Source organism: Mustela nivalis (genome assembly GCF_964662115.1).
Source record: "Mustela nivalis genome assembly, chromosome: 3".
Lineage (NCBI taxonomy): Eukaryota > Metazoa > Chordata > Mammalia > Carnivora > Mustelidae > Mustela > Mustela nivalis.
The window spans coordinates 169,168,121-169,185,756 of NC_139022.1; the positions used below are offsets into that span (position 1 = coordinate 169,168,121).

The window sequence follows — 17,636 nt, forward strand, 5'->3', positions numbered from 1 at the left end:
GATGGGAGCACATGGAAGAGCAGAGGTGAAGGTCAACATCTTCAGTCCCTCCCCCACAGTCAAGTTCACCCTGTGTTTCCCCTCTCCGGCAAAGGAAGTGATTCATAATGGTGGCCTCTAAGGGAACCTTAATTTTTGAAAGATAAATTAAATGAAGATGTATCAGCTTCTAAAACAGACTAGCTTGGTCTCTGAGGATAGATTAAAGGCAGCTAGTGAAATTACTAGCCAGCAATGGTGCATTTTTTCTTTCCAGTTACAATATGATCTAAAATGATGTAAGGTGGGCTGTGAGCCAAAAGACAATCTCAGACAGGAAATAAGCCAAAGAAAATGGTATGAAAACCATTAGTTTAAACTTGCAAATTCCAAATTATTATTAAAGATGATTTCTACATTGGTAGTATTTTATTACTTTGGGAACTTGATTAATATGTGGATACCATAAAAATACATAATGTAGTAGATGATGTCTAAATTCCAAATATCTACCAGTATTTATAAGTGATCTGTCATATCTTGTGTAAAGAAGAAACCAAATTCTATACATTTCCTATTCTTTCTCAGATGGTGATTTTTCATTAGTTTTGCACAATCCTCCCCCTGCCTGACCTTGCCCAGCAGTTCTGTGATGACAGCCAGAGGTATTCCCACGAGGGGAACACAGAAATACAACGGACCCTGAGGAGGACACTTGCTTGAGGCTTCTCGGAGAGTCGGCATGTGCTTTTACCCAGAGACTTGTTATTTGTTGGAAAAAAGGCATCAGCTATATTCTTTTGGCATAAAGTACAGTCACAGGTTAAAAAAGAATTCAAATGCAACACAGTATGCACCCAGCACTCAAGGGTGGGAAGTACTCTCTGCACAGATGGGATAGTGGACCTTTAGAACTATTTTTGCATATGTATATTTTCTCTAATAACCATATTTTGTTAGTGTAAAGAACCCTAAATTTACTTATTTATTTTCCACACATTTACCTTTATTGAAAGAAAAATTCACCCCAGACTATTAAGAGCCTACAGCCAGCCACCCAGGAAGGCTGCTTAATGTATCTTCCAACATTGGTGAAAGGAAAATTAATTAGAATGATATGAGAACTTAATCGTAGACTCATATGATCAATTTATTTGTAAAGCTGGTTTGGGTACATAAGAGGTAAATCTAAATTCACTTAAAAAAAAGTGTTTTCTCATCCTTAGAGTCTATGGAATTTAGAAAAAGCAGAATTCTCAATCTAGCGAAGCTAAAACCCATGAGCTCCCTCTAGTGGACTCCAGATTGTCAGAGATGTTCACTGTGGAAGATGAAAACCTAACAAAACCTTAAGTTTCACATTTTAGGGCAGTTTGGGAGGTTAAATTGAAAGCAATGGTGCTTTTTTTTTCTGCCTACAAGAAGATTTGCAAGTGTGTTACCTTTAAATTAACAATTCTGAATGCTGATACTTACAAATAATTTGCTTTTATAAAGGTACTTGCTTCTGCCACTGGAATCTTTCACTTCTTTACTAAATACTAAGGACATTTCAAAAAGGAAGAGATGCCGTTCTCGACCCTTTCGAATTAAGGTTTTTGGGTCCCACACTTGGAAGGATTCCTGCAGGATGAGTTCTCCCTGAGACTCAATATTTTCATCAAACCCTACAACACAAAGACAAGAAGGCACAATCAATTTGAAAGAAAATAAAAAATGATGCACAGGACAGCATTGTGACGATTTAAACATTTGTTCAATGCCCAACAATTACATCACAGATTAGAGTTCCCTTTCTGGACCCCCATTCCAGTTTCTCTGCACTGATCCCACCTGATGAAAGATAATTTTTCCTTAAACATGACTTTGTGTATATTTTCCCTTGCTCAAAAAGGAGGGGAGGAAAAAAAAAAAAAAAAGCCAGTGCTTCCTCCCTCATGGCTTTAACTCTATCTGCTGCGGGTGCCATTCACACCATGTGAGATTTGAATGAACTCCCTGCTTCTCCTCGGCCTTCACTCACGGCATCCCATCACACAGACCTCCTCCTCCCCTGGCCCAGAATGGTCCACGGACCTTCCCCCAGGCCACTGCCTACTCCCAGGCTGTGACCTGATCCTCTGCCTCTTCAGCCCAGAACACCCTCGTCGACATTCCACTGCAGTCCCAGCCTTTCCACAGGGCTCTGGTCTGGCCTTCCTTGGTGAGTTCTCCCAGCTTTGCAGAATTCTTCCTGTGAATCAGTCACACTCCGGCCATGGAATGGCTTTTGCTCTGCTCAACTCTTCCCGGAAGTGGCCCACTGCATGGACTTCCAGCGACCAGGCTGCAGGAAGTGGCTGGATATCTGGGGCAGGGGCTGCTAGTTCTCCCTCGACCATGGCTCTCTCCTCCTTCTCCAGAGAGAAGCATCCTCTGTGGTTGCTCAGACAGGCCCTGCATTGCTGCCCCCGTGGCGCTGGGACAGCACGTGGCCAAGCACAGGCCACGTGGGGCAGTCTTGCATACAACTCCTCGTTTCTGCCCTTCCAGCGGCCACTCCTTCCCCGCCCTCTTTCCCCACTTTCTTTCTGCTGGATGGAACATTCCCATGGTCTTGACATATCCTAAACCTTCCCAAGCAAACAACATTTAAGCAGTGGAGAGAAAGTACAGAGAACAGAACCTGAGTCCTTGATGATGCCAAAAAGGGCTGCCGCACCAGCTCAGGGTCTCACATCAGAGACAGGAAAAGCTACCCCACCTGGCCTCTGACTTCTGCGTCTCTACTGCCAACAGCAGCACCTCTGCCCCAACCGGTTACACTGTTCAATACTACTGGGAAGACACAGGCTCGAAAAAGCATTTGGGGAAAGATTACTTTTGTACATAATTGTGTACCTGATAATAGGAATTAAGCTCTACAACACAGAAAGAACCTCTTTAAACACAAGCATCCATGGAAAGTTCGTTTGCAAGTGTTTCGTTTCTCTGCCTCGCTCTTCACCACATCACACACTGCCGTGTCACATGCCGCCGTGTTCGAGGATCTTGCAAGTGATACAGTGGATAGAGATACAGGGGAACAGCAAGCTTTTTAAAGGATTTTATAATCACAGGGGCTGATCTTGCCGTCCTTCCATCCATCCATCCATCTACTGTGGACACCTGATTGCCTAAAACAAGTGACACACAGTGCTACCGGGGTCCAGGAGAGTGGACAGCCTGCTCTCCAGATAATGGACAAGAGTGTGCTCTTAATGAGGCTGAAGCACTTCAGAAACTAAGGGGAAGCAATGAAACCAGATCCTTTAAAAAAGAAGGTCCTTGGGGCGCCTGGGTGGTGCAGTTGGTTAAGCATCTGACTCATGATTTCAGCTCAGGTCATGATCTCAGAGCTGTAAGACTGAGCCCTACGTGGGGCTCCATACTTGGCAGGGAACCAGCTGGAGGATTCTCTCTCTTCCCCTGCTCTTTACCCCTTCCCTGCCTTGTGCCTGCACACTCACGCTCTCTCTCTCAAACAAATAAATCTTTAAAAAAAAAAAAAGGGTATTCACATCTAAACTCTTAACTCCTAACAGAATACAGAGGCACAAAGCCAAGAGTTTCAGGGCATGGGAGAGCCCCTCATACACAGTGTCAGCAGGACGTGTGCAGATGCTTGTCGGGGGACGTGCAGAGCCTCGTACCTTCCAGCATGCTGAGGTGCATGGCGTCGTTGGCTCGCTTTGGCACACTGAGCATCACCTCGAGGCCATCTTTTATCTCCCCCTTTCCTTCCTCACAGCAAGTGAGTAGCTCCTGTAAGAGACCGATACCATGAACCATCCAAAGGCCAAAAGCTTTGCCCACAAGATCTTTGCCATGAAGAATCCATGAGTTTCAAGAGAACAACCAACCACGGTTGGCTGGGCACATCTTCTCACAGTAAATGAATCACTGCCTCTTTAAGGATGGAAGGATCTGTCCGGCTCAACTCAGGATGCTTCTTCAGATCAGAGGAAACCGGATGCAGTCACAGTTTAAGACAAAATCAGTGTATACCTTAACTACCAAGCCTCAAAAATAATAATAATAAAAAAATAATTAGCACAGCAAAGCATAATCAGCTACTGGTTTTATCTGAAGGTCATGGCAGAGTGCACCGAGCATCCCCATGTGATCGTGAACACGTCTGTGCTGTTAACGCTGCCCCCAGCCCGGACCTCCCGGGTCTGAGCGGGAGCAGCACCACCGCGCCGGTATCCACAATCACACACTGTGTGTGCCCTTGTGCACAGGATGGTTAGCAAAGCACAAGTGATCTGATCACACCTCCCGAGTGTGATTCCATTTCAGACGCACTTAGAGGAACATCTGCTATTAAACGAAGGGTGACAAGGACAATAAATGCATGTTCTGGCAGGCTCCAGGGTATTTTCTTAGCAGCGTATGAATGGTGATAGTCAGCAATAGTAACCAGCACTCTCTGGGTCCTAGCAATCCCCAAGAGGAACAGGGCCCTGCAGGGAGCTCTGGCCTCATACTGGATAGTTTTAGAGCAATCTGGCACCAAACAAGCACTTTCACTCATGACCAGATGGTCTTTACCTATTATTCTAAGGAGCTTGGCAAGAAAAAAAGTGCTTAAGAATGCTATGTACAGAAATTAACCTCACTGGCAGAAAACACTCCTCGTTGGGGAGCTCAACAGAGCTTATTACTATTCTGCTGAAGAACCCCTGGGCAGAATAACGTGAGGTTCATAAATTAAAGTCCCACTTTAATGGTGATTAGCTAGATGTGAGGTCACTGGAAAAGAGATTTTTAGTGGAAACACATGCTAAAGACAAAATTCTTAAATCCTAAGGACACCAAGAGCTACTTTGCAGAAGTAAAAAGCAGAAGGCTAACGTGAATATAAAGAACTTAACCTCCTGACTTCTATTTCACGTCCGTGGCAAGCTCATATTGCTGCAGTGAGGGCCATAAAAGCACTTAATAAGATTTTGATACAAAAGTGCAGGAGAGCTTTCCCAACAGAAATGTCTCATGATGGTATTGCTTTAACAAAAGAATATGGCCACTTCTGTTTCTAGAGTTTTCTCATACCAGAAAGAGAAAGTGTTTCAGGATTTCATAACTCCATCTCTGAACTTTTTTTCTATCTGGGAAAATTACAACATCACCTCCTACTGCTGTGCTAGGGCAGCACCAGGGACAGAGTTAGATTCACAAAACAGGGGTCCCAGGATGAGGGCAGGTGGCTCATTCTCACGCTGGGTAATGTTCTCCGGCCACGTAAACAGCACACATATCACTAGGTAGAGCTGGTAGATTCTTATTCTCATAGTTAAGAAAATGTACATCGATTTATACGACGCATTCTGTGACAACAATCACAAATTCCAAGTATCCTCTCCCATTCTACTGTTAAATCCTTAAGATTATTAGAAGTGGGTTTTTTTTTTTTTTTTTTTTTGCGGTATAATTGACACACACCATTATGTTAGTTTCAACAGTATGACATAAGGATTTGCTATTTGTATATATTACAAAATGATCACAATAATTCTAGATAACACCCACCAGCATACCGAGTTATAGGATGACTTTCACCCACCATTCATAACCAAGAGAAAGTGGAGATCAGTTTGCCTTGTGAACAACACGCTCCATAAATAAGTGTGTGATACGTGACTAGACGTCACAGGGAGGACTAGCCGAGGGTGAGCTACTTGACCCACAGCTCCACATGGGTTTAGAACAGAGCCCAGATGCCAGTGACCCAGGGATGATGGCGGGCACAGCCCTTCCCCTCACAGGCTCACTTCCAGATCTGCAGACCAGGTGAACTTAACACACGCAGAGCACAGAGCTCAGCGTGCGTCCCATAGTCAGTGAGCCAGTGTCAGCCTGGGACACAGATACCAAGGGATCTAGACTTCACAATCTCTTTTCTCAGTGTATGTTAGGGACCAGGGTCAGTCATCAAAGTTCAGGTGCCTAATCAAGGAATAGTCTCCTATTTCCCCGCTGCACTGAGAAACTGATCAGGGTAACAAATGACAATGCATTAAAAAAAAATTAATTGGCTAGGTGTTATTTCAAAAATTCAGGGTACTTGACATAAACAGAGAAAAAATGTCAAAATAATAATGCACAGTTCACAAAATTCTGCAAGTAGAAAATGCTTCATACATACTTTCAAAAGAAGTTGATACTTTGTTATTCGCTGAACTGGCTTAATAAGGTACGAAGAGATGGAATTGGCTAATCCGTGCCGCTGCTGTATTTCCTGAATTAAGAAAAAAAAATAAATGGATATATACTGATGAACATTACTGGGTAAATTAGGTAGCATGAACTAAAACTACATTTTTTACCTTTAAAATGACTATACACATATCACTCTTAGCCTAAGAAATAAAAGTAGAAATCACTATTTACTCTTTCAATATGCTGAACATAAGAATAAGCTAATCACTTTGAACCAGAAGACAGCGTGTTGTCTGGGTTTCTGGCTTTCACGTGCAAACATCAAACAGGCAAGCCCATGACTCCCAGCCATGGAGCCATGGGGCCCACACTGGCCTGGCAACCTCCGCCCACCCTCCCCTGCCCTGGGCTAGCCCTGGTGCGTCAGCCACGGAACACTGAGCCACAGACCAGACGCGTCCTGTCTCCCACAGCAACTCTGGCAACTTGGGCCACCGGTGCCCTGGAGCCACAGACCACACCCCTTCCCCCAAGCCTGACTCTCCTGCACAGGGACTCCTCCTTCCTCACTGACACAGTCACATACAACTCAGCCATTTTTCCACCCACGCTTGCAATCCATCTCCTAGCCCAGACTTTCACACAAACCCACTGTACTTGTGCTATCTTGGCTCTTAACGCTCTTCTCAGAAAACTAACTAACTAAATAAATAGATAGATAAAAGGGGTGGGGCACCTGCCATCGGCTTGGGTCATGATCCCATGGCTGAGCCCCACAACAGGCTCTGCTCACAGTGGACTCAGCTTCTCCCTCTGCCCCTCCCCCCTGCTCATGCTTCTCTCTCTCTCTCCTTCTCCCTCTCGCTCTTTTACTCACACTCTCTTTGGAATAAATAAAATCTTTTTTAAAAAAGGGTTATCAGGCACCTGGGTGGCTCAGTGGGTTAAGCCTCTGCCTTTAGTTCAGGTCATGATCCCAAGGTCCTGGGATCGAGTCCCGCATCCGGCTCTCTGCTCAGCAGGGAGCCTGCTTCCCCCCTCTCTCTCTGCCTGCCTCTCTGCCTACTTGTGATCTCTCTCTCTCTCTCTGTCAAATTAATAAATAAATAAAATCTTTAAAAAAATAAAAATAAAAAAGGGTTATCTACTAATAGTTTGCGCTTCAAATGTGATTTAAAAACCACGACCTCTTTGTATTCTCAATATTCTCAGTCTGTGGGTCATCTCGACTAAGCTCCTCAGGAACCAAGCATCGCTCAGAGATTCATGTGGCCACTCTCCCTACGGTGTGCCGGCTGCCGGAATCGCCGAATCACGGGTCACTCACGCAACAGGCAGATTAGAGTAAAAACTTAGCAATTCTTCCTCTGCCTTCCAAATCACAAGAGGAGACTTAAGTTTCTCTTCAGTGACAGATGTTCAAAATGTGGGATTTATGATTTAATGATTATGATACATGTATTCATAATGTCCCATCTAAATGATATCTTTTCATATACAGTATAATGTACAAATTCCATGTACGGGTCACCGAGTTCTGACAATGTCAACATACTTGCAATCGAGTACATACAGAGTATTTCCAACATCACAGGAAGTTCTTCATACCCCTTTCTAACCAGTTCCCCCCCCACACACAACCCCACCACCACCAAGAGACAACCCCTATTCTGTTTTCTATCACCTAATCAGTTCTGCATATTCTAGAATTTCATATAAAAGGAATCATACAGAATATATTCTTCTATGTCTAGCTTCTCTCAGCCCACGTTTTGGAGATGAATCTTTGCTATTTCTGTATCAGGAGTTTATCCCTTCATACAGCTGAGAAGTATTCCGTTTCATGCACACCCCACAAAACATCTGAGACATATTGCAATGTGTTTTGAATACCATTTTAATAACATTCAGAAATGCATCTCTGATATTTCTAAACACCAATCTCACTATTTTTGTTGACATTTTTAATACCTTATCATAGGATTATACTGCTCAAAAATGACAAGAGAGAAACGAATATCTAATGGGAAAAAGATAGTCTCTTCAACAAATGGTGTTGGGAAAGTTGGACAGCAACGTGCAGAAGAATAAAACTGAACCCCTTCTTACACCATACACAAAAGTAAACACAAAATGGAATAAAGGCACAAATGTGAAACTATAAAAATCCCTGAAGAGAGCATAGGCAGCAATTTCCATGACACTGGCCACAGCAACATTTTTCTAGAGATAATGCCTCCTGAGGCAAGGGAAATAAATGCAAAAATAAACTACTGAGACAACAGAAAAATAAAGAGCTTCTGCACAGTGAAGAAAACAAGCAACAAAACTAAAAGACATCTTCTGAGTGGAAGAAAGCATTTGCAGATGACATATCTACTAATACTGGATTAGTAACCAAAAATATAGAAAGAACTCATACAACTCAACTCAACACACACAGACACACACTCCAATTAAAATGGGCAGAGGATATGAACAGACATTTCTCCAAAGACATCCAGATGGCCAACAGACATAAGAGAAGACACACAACATCACTCGTCATCAGAGAAATGCAAATCAAAACTATAGTAAGATATCATTTCACACCTGTCAGAATGGATAAAATAAAAAGTATAAGAAATAACAGGTGTTGGTGAGGATGTGGAGAAAAAGGAACCTTCTAGCACTGTTCCTGGGAATGCAAACTGGTGCAGTTACTCTGGAAAACAGTATGGAGGTTCCTCAAAAAGTTAAAAATAGAGCTACCCTATCCTACAATCCAGGAATCATACCACTTGGGTGTTGACCCAAAAAATACAAAGACACTAATTTGAAGGGAAACATGCACGCCTACGTTTATAGCAGCATTATCCATAACAGCCAAACTATGGAAGCAGCACAAGCGTCCACTGACTGATGGATGCATGAAGAAGATGTGGTTCATCTATACAATGGACTATTATGCAGCCGTCAAAAGAATGCAAGCTTGCCATCTGCAATGACACGGATGGAGCTAGAGAGTATTCGGCAAAGCAAAGTCACTCAGAGAAAGACAAATACCACCCGATTTCACTCAGCTGTGGAATTTAAGAAACAAAACAAATGAACAAAGTAAAAAAAAAAGAGAGAGAGAAACATACACACAAACCAAGGAAGAGACTCTGAACTACAGCGAATCCACTGATGGTTATCAGAGGAGAGGTGGGTGGAGGTATAGGAGAAACCGAGATGGGGATCAAAGAGTTTACTTATCATGAGAAAATAAAATGATTAGAGAAAATAAGACCAAAATGACTATGAGATCAGAGTATTTTTCTAAAACCCCATCAAAGATTTAATCCTGCTGAAATAAGAAAGTTCGCTTTTTCTAAAAAGCTGTTAAAAAAAACTTCTGTGCTTCTAAAATTGTACTTTGGATGGCAGGGGCAGAGAACGGGGCGTTAAGAGGATGGCCTCGTTCACTGGTCAGTGGTAAATCTCAAACACAGACACCCGCGGCACTCGTTGAGCCCCAGAAAGATGGGCAACATCCCGTAGGGTGGGAACTGACGGCGAGACATCTGTGAGATCCCTCAGTTAGATAAGCAGAATTTCCTTTATCCTTAAAGGTGTTTTAGGGCAAAGGGTTTTTTTTTTTTTTTTTTTTCCATTCGATTCCATATGCCACATGCTCTCTGTGCTTAGACCATACAGAATTCTAACTCTGCATATGGCCTTGATGTTGAGTTTCATCTGATGGTAAAGAGCGAGGAAGGTGTGAAAACCTGACAAGAAAGGGCAGCACAGGGGCGACTGGGTGGCTCAGTGGGTTAAGCCGCTGCCTTCGGCTCAGGTCATGATCTCAGAGTCCTGGGATCGAGTCCTGCATCGGGCTCTCTGTCAGCAGAGAGCCTGCTTCCCTCTCTCTCTCTCTGCCTGCTTCTCCATCTACTTGTGATTTCTCTCTGTCAAATAAATAAATAAAATCTTTAAAAAAAAAAAAAAAGAAAGAAAGGGCAGCACAAGGCTGGGAGAGCTGACCTGGTATTTACAAAGGCACTCATGTGGGCTTACTGGCCTCAAGAACGACAACTAAAATAGGGCCATCTCCAGGGCTCCACGGCAAAGACAGAAGTTAAAATGGACCCTAATTTCCCAGATGTGCAGAAAAGAGCATCACGCATGGCCACGCACACACGTAAGAACAGAAAAAAAACCTAAAATTCTCACAGCCTTTATACCAAATTACACGTGATACTGAAAAGTACTCTTTTAATCACGATGTATTCAGCACACTTGTCTATATTCCGGAGACCCAAGAAGCTTTCTTTATATTACTTCCATAAGGCTCCAACCGCCTTTGTACAAAATCACCTCCCTGCAATATCTTTCAAAAAAAGAGGACCTACATGTATGCTTACACCAATGAGAATATATTTAAAGAGCCTCCCAATGATCTTAGTTGTTACAGTGCTAGTTGTAAAAATTTTACTGCAAGCCACTTTTGGAAATCAATCACATGATAAAAATGGGAAAAATAAATGAATAAAAAAGATTCAAAGGTTCAAAGATTCTTTTTCCTTCATAGAGGGTAAAGCAGGTTTATAGTCTACACCTTCTGCACATGATATTACATTTAAGAATGGTTATATATAAATAGTAAGTGAGCTCATATACACACGGACCTGTTGAAATCTTAGAAGGATCTTTTAGAAACACAAGACTATCCCACCATAAATGCAACAGATAAAAATGAAAACACTCCCTCCCATCCATTAGGTGAAAGCTATGAGCAGTGTGGCATCTTGATGTTTACCAAACACAATGCAGACGACTTTACTGCTTCACCAGGGGTCTCTTACTTACGTCAAAGTAGGATCCCGCATGCTCTAATATCAGCTGAGTAGAATCAGGCTTATTTTTGCAGTATGTGACATACATCTGAAACTTGTCTGCCTGTAAACAAGAAAAATTAGAATATCTCTTTCAAATCAAATGGCAGTAAGTCAAAATATGATAGACTTTTATGTAGAAAAGTAGCTATGGGGATGAAGGAAATTTAAGCTCTACATAAAGAGACCCTATTTTATACTGAAAGTTGTTAAAAATAAGAAATGCCATCTCCTGCTACCAAACCTGCAGAAGCCTCCCTCAGCCCAGTAAGTCAGGGCTGGGCACACCCTCCCTGCTCCCACAGACACTGAGGCAAACCCTGGCGTCCTGCATGGAGGGCAGGGCACAAACACAAGGCGACCATCTGCCTCTCCTCCGGATTGATGACCCCTCCCACCCCATGGCTGGCCCCCCAGGCGTGGCCGGGCACTCATGTGTCCCTATGAATCCCCAGGGCCACTCACAGGCCCCATACGCCAGATGTTCAAATGTTCCACTTCAAACCATCACAACTACCAATAAAAAGCTCATTCCACATGACTATCTGGCTAGAAAATGTAATTCTTAGAGGCAAAGCCCACTTCTCTGTAAGCCGACACTGCAGAAGATGGTGACAGAAGAAAAATGAACCATATTCCTTCCAACTTCCTGCAAAGCCACAGCTGTGAGAATGAGGAGCCGAGGGTCCTCACCCAGGTGACAAAGCAGTGTCCCACGTCCTCCGGCAGCTGCTCGTATTTCTCCAGCTCCTTCAGGAATATGCTGCAGAGTCAAAATGGTATTGTATTATTAAGAGGGTTTAACACACTTTACCAGTGAGCTAAGCCAGAAATCAGACCAAGCAGGCCAAGCATACCATTTCAACCAAATGCTGTGACACATCTACACCATCTAGATTTTAAAGATTTAACAAAACAGGTAGCTCTTAACTAGGCTAGGTTATTGTGACTTTCAATCAGCTAACATGTTTAGCCCTTAAGCACTTCCTAATACAAAGTCTACCCCAGCAGCCTACTTCCGGGGGAGTGCTTTGTTCAGTAGCTAAGGATGTTATTTAGGGATACAGATAAACAGTCAGAAGAAGTCACTGAGATTTCAGTGTGTTTTGCTGGGGTGTGTGTGTGTGGGGGGTGGCTGGGGTGTGAGGAAGAGTCCGGCAGCTTCGGCCCCATCATTATCCTTCCACAGGCTACTGGGCTGCAGAGACTCTGTCCAAAGCAACTTGTGCCTTTTCAAACAACACCAAACAAACAAACAAACAAACAAAACAAAAGAAAACCCTTAAAAATAAAACCAAGTGCCTCCCATGGCCAATGGACAGAGCATCTTATTTTGGTCAGACTACACATCTGTTTTGTCCTCAGTTCCTCCTTTCTTCTTGGAAAAAACCACACGATCACACATCGGCCAGCAGCCCCGGAGAGCTCTCCTTTAATTCTGAGAAGGAATGGACGTAGCAGCTGGTGACACAGCTTCCTCCAAACACAGTGTTCACACTTCCCCTGACCTTACTTCTGTGGCAGGGAAGCACATGGAAAAAGCTGAATCTCTATAAAAAGCGTCTCTACAGTGTTGGGGTCTTTTGACGAAAGCCCAACAGGGATCATTCATATTTCAACAGATTCACTGAAACGGATGCTTAATTCAGTTGGAAGCTTCCATTTCTTGTTGTGACACTGCAGCACAGTACCTAGATTTCAAGAGTAACCGGCTCCCCAAAGATAAAGCCACTCACTTATTATGAAACTCATAGATTTCCTGCATGTTCCCGAAGATAACAAGCTCTCTGTTTACGATGCCGGCCGGGATCTCCTCCACCCCGCTGGTCATTTCCCACAGGTACGTCTGGTCAGGAGGGAAACAGAGGGATTATACAAAAACTGACAGCACACGTCCAAGAAACAGCTACTCCTGACATCTGTAATACACACCCAGAGTTCAGGAATCACTGAAAAACACATCTGAAGACTGTAACTTTTTATAAAACAACATGAAAAACCTTTCCCCAAAAAAGTCCCCGCAGTTTCTATAAGCACTTGGGAAGAGTTCCTATACATTCCAGCTCAAAACTTTCTATCCCCGGCTGCGAGTTTTGGAGTTACCCTATTTTGCAAGGTATGACAAATATTCTTTCAAACTACTGAGAGGACGAGCTGCCCATCACAATTAGTGGGCACATTTCTCTGAAGCTGCTGTAAAATTCTGTACAAAGAGACTGTCAGCCAGGCTGTCATGTGATGAATGGAATGAGAGGGTTACTGCTGTGTCATCTCTGGGATGAGCAAAACACAGGCTGGAACCACACCGAAGAGCGGAAACAAGAGAAGCAGGCTGCTGAGGCACACTTCAACTCTCAGAAGCAACAAAAAGTGTGATTATTTTAAGAATCGCCAACAGGTTGGGATAACGAACTCGCTTAGACCTAATCTAAATAAACACGCAAAAAAACTTACTTACATCCATACACTCGCGGAGGTCTCTTACGTAAGCCTTTTCAGTTTGAATTAGCTCAGCCATGATGAACCTTCAAAAGAGGAAGACAGCGGGGAGCTCAGCTTACGGGCAGGACACATGCTCTTTTTAACTACCTACTTTGATGGTTTACAAAATAATAAGGCAGTTTTAAAAGCATCAGTCAGTAAGGTGTACTGACTGAATTAAGAACAGATAGGACAATAATAGTACACAGCCACCGACTCAAAGGAAAAACCGTTTTGGAAAACATTCTGTTGAGGTCCCCGCAGGTCAGGGCCTCTCACTCAGCACCGCTGACACCTGGGGGCAGAGAGCGCTCTGCTTGGGGGCTGTCCTGTCGTGGAGGAGGTCAGCAGCATCCCTGGTCTCCAAACACTGAATGCTGTTGCACATACCCCCTCCCCACGGTGTGACAACCAAAAATGTCTCCACATGGGGCGGAATGTCCCCCAGCCAGGAACCCCTGGTTTAGGACTATCCTGTCTTCATGAGTGTCTAGTACAGTGCACCAGTCGGCAATTCTGAAACGGCCCCATGTGTGTTATTTTTCCCGTTGGTACTACTACTTACTCATGACCTACTGATGACCAATGACCCTAAAACAGTTTGGCAACCCTGTAGGAAATGGAGGCACAGGAATGAAAACAAGTCACGGTTTCTGAAGCAGGTGACAAGGGACAGTGGCGTCTACGCTGCGAAAACGCTGCACACCCAGAGCAGCACAACGGATCAGCGCCATTTGGTTTCAGACACACACACAAGCATGTCTGTCCAAGTGACGGTCCCTTCACTTGCTCCGCGAATCCCAGCAGGTTCGGAGACCGGCTTACTCTTTCCTGCGGGCCGACTTCCGTTTCTCTTCATTGAGCTCATGAGCGGCATCGCGAAGCTTCACCTCCGACCCAGGGACACTGGCGGGGATTATGTCTAGCTGAAGACTTTTGCTCTGTGGAGGAAGAGAGCCAAGCAACTTCAGTTAATTCAACCTGGGCAGGACACGAGCAAGAACACCTTTACTCTGTGCGCACAAGGCAATTTACCGATTTGTTGGAATCTGAAGAAATCCCCAGGGCTTTCTCCAAAGAGGTCCTGTACTTCTCCATCCGCAGAGAGAAATCCCTGTACCTCTTATCCACTGCAGTCACACATTTTTTTATCTCTGCCGCATGGGCATGCCCTTTTTCACAAAAGCCGTCAGCCAGCTGTATCAATAGCTTCACTCTCTCTTTGGTTTGCTGCAAAAAAACAACAGGAAAGTATTGTGAGGCAAATGAACTCAACTGCCAGAGACCAGAAACATAGTGGCAACTTGCCTACGGCTCTGAGCTCCCAACAGGGAAAAACCACAGGGGACAGAAACTTTCACCGAAGCTCCAAGTCCACCCATTCATCTCCCTGATCCTAGCCAAGCTACCTCTCCTCCGCTTGCCACAAAGAATGGCAGGTTTATGACCTTGAGAACCACCAGGCAAAAATCTAGCTTTCCCTCGGCAATGTCTCCATTGGGTCGATGCTCAGGAGTACCCTGTTGAAGGAAGACAGGAATGCTCGCTCAGGCTCTCTCAGCGCCCTGTGACTCGTGTCCACCACTGACCTGCTACATGCACCAGCTACAGAGACGCTCCCTGCTGCCCGCAGGTCCATGGCCCGCGCCTTTAGGGCAGCAGTGGTCAGATACAGACGCCGGCTTTCCGGCCGCCAGCGTGGCAGAGGATCTCCCCCCGGCAGACCCTCCACGGATCCTTGGAGCAAGTCCACCTCGCATGTTCATTTCTCCTTCAGCTCTCAGTAGAAATGGAGGAAAAATCACTAGTCGGGAAATTATCTTCCTAGAGGTATTTTAAATGTCCTTCCCTGTTGTAGAACTCCCTCTCAAAAAAGGTATTTTGTTTGTGTATGTACTTAGAGAAGATATCTTAATTAACTTAAACATAACTTGCTTACTTTTCTTCAAGTTAAAGATAAGCCTAAAACATTGGTTTAGCGTTTATGGCAGTGACTTCACTCAACTGATTTTTCCACCACATCCTTCCCGTGTGTTCCGACAAGGAGGCTTCCTTCAACGTTCCCGCTGGCTCTTGCAACGAGTACAGTTACTCCTCTGGCAGGGAACCTGATTTTTTCCACTGGACTTTATCGAGAAAATCTCTATGCCTAATATTCAGGAAGCTGACTTTAAAACCCCCCAACAGGTGTACATGAGAGCAGAGGCCTCAGAAAAAAAAAAAGAAAAGAAAAGAAATCCCAAAAGGATAAAGGTCAGAGCTCAAAACCTGGATAAATTATCTTAGTTTATACAGTAAGTCTGAGGCAGAATTCACTAGGCTACCTGTAAAGCCAGCTGTCAAAATCCTTGGGCTCTGCACAGAACCCCCCGGGTGACCTCACTGCAGCCGAGCACCCGACTGGCCAGTGTCCAGCATGTGGGCCCTACAGAGGCTCCCTGTCTCCATTTCTTTGCCCCAGCACCCCTCCAGCCCAGGATGCTATTCCCCCAGATGTCTCCGTGGCTCCTTTTGGTCTCCGCTTGACTAAAGGCCCCCTTCTCAGCAGGCCACTCCCTGATTCCCTTAAAATTACAACTTTCCCTTCCTTTCATAGCTATCAGCTTCCTTACCCTATCAGCTCTACTTGTCCCCAAGGCACAGATCACCTCCTAACAAGGACCCAGCTTACTTACTACCATTACTACCTGTCTGTCTCTTGTTAGAATGTAACCACCACAGGACCAGGATATCTGTTTTGCTTACAAGTATCTCACTCATTGCCATCTGCCTGGCGCATAATGGACATTTACCAAATATTTCTTGAAAAAATAAATTAACATTAGGTTCTTTGTGCAAGTATGTATATGCCTGGAACTTTAACTGGTGTGGTAGTTACTGTGACAGACATTAATATAATACTTTTCAAAAAACAAGTGAAAACAAAACTCAGATACAATCATGTCTCTGTGGAAAAAAAATTAACTACTGCAGATTCTATTCAAGCTGTTTATTGGAAAAAGTCAGCAAAACTTAAACTACCCTGAAGTTGACAGGGCTTTCATCTGGTATGGAAATGAACTCGGGTTGAGGGAGCTAACAGGAAAAGATTTGTCATCAGATCTTTTCTTTAAGAGAGGGAAAGGTGGAGGGGAGGTACGGAGGAAGAGGGAGAGAATCTTAGACAGACTCCTTGCCCAGTGCACAGCCCAACATAGTGTTTGATCTCAGGATCCTGAGATCATGACCTGAGCCAAAATCAAGAGCTGGACATTCAACCGACTGAGCCACCCAGACGCCCCTCAACCAAATCTTCACTTACCAACACATCTTTCTGGATATGTTAAGACGAGACTAAATATAAACCAAATAAAGAAGTCAAAGTTTCAGACTTGGAAGCATACATTCCAAGAGGAAGTTAACTTATTAAATTTTATTATGAATTTTATTATTATTAAATTTACTATGAATTTTAATTTGAAATTATTAAATTTTATTTTATTAAATTTTAATATGAAAGACAATTAATAGGAGTATGGTGGGATTATTAACAAACTGCGTTGCCTAGATAAGGTTACACTGCTGTGTGCCCAGATACTACTGTGCTGAGAAGCACAAAGAAGGTTCTGTGTGACAGCCAGGGAGCACCTATCTTCCCATGCTCCATCGGTGAAGGGTACTCAGAGTTATGCGTATCGTTAACAAGGCAAGAAAACTGTGTCCCGTCTTAAGCACCAAGGTCACCAAAGTGAAGATAAAAAAGACAACTGAAAGGGAAAACAAAAACACCAAGAACGGGCAGGAGGGTTTTTGCCTAGTACACATCATACAAAACAGACCAGGTGCCAATGTGTAACACCACCAACAAGCTACTACTGAATAGGACACTAGATGCCGCAGAAGGTGGCCTAGAGGCAGAGCCTGGTAGCTTGCAACTTTATTTAACCATCAGTAGTCAGTTTCTCCAATAGCTGTGGCTGAGCCACTCCCTCGACCATGGCCTCCCTCCCTCCCTGATGGCTGTCTGCTTTCTCTCATTACTTCGCACGCACATGAATATATATTTACCCATTCGTCTTGTTATTGCCTGTTTCTCTAACTAGAAACGGCAGTCCATGAGGCCAGCACGAGGAGTGGTTTCTGGTGAGTGGCAAGGGCTCT

At 44.1% G+C, this 17,636-nt stretch overlaps 1 protein-coding gene across 6 annotated transcripts in view; it reads right to left on the minus strand.

Annotated features, from left to right (window-relative positions):
• Positions 1-17,636, minus strand: part of TRIO (trio Rho guanine nucleotide exchange factor) — a 337,805-nt gene that overhangs the window by 91,981 nt on the left and 228,188 nt on the right. For all 6 annotated transcript variants that reach the window (XR_014310227.1, XM_082725152.1, XM_082725151.1 and 3 more), the window contains exons 22-30: positions 14,532-14,726; positions 14,322-14,437; positions 13,474-13,540; positions 12,752-12,861; positions 11,709-11,778; positions 10,990-11,079; positions 6,146-6,238; positions 3,651-3,762; positions 1,456-1,646 (exon numbers count right to left, since the gene is read on the minus strand). Coding sequence is in view for 5 of the 6 variants with exons in the window: in XM_082725152.1 (XP_082581278.1) it covers positions 1,456-1,646; positions 3,651-3,762; positions 6,146-6,238; positions 10,990-11,079; positions 11,709-11,778; positions 12,752-12,861; positions 13,474-13,540; positions 14,322-14,437; positions 14,532-14,726 (1,044 nt within the window). In the remaining variant the exon portion in view is untranslated. The remainder of the gene's footprint in view (positions 1-1,455; positions 1,647-3,650; positions 3,763-6,145; positions 6,239-10,989; positions 11,080-11,708; positions 11,779-12,751; positions 12,862-13,473; positions 13,541-14,321; positions 14,438-14,531; positions 14,727-17,636) is intronic.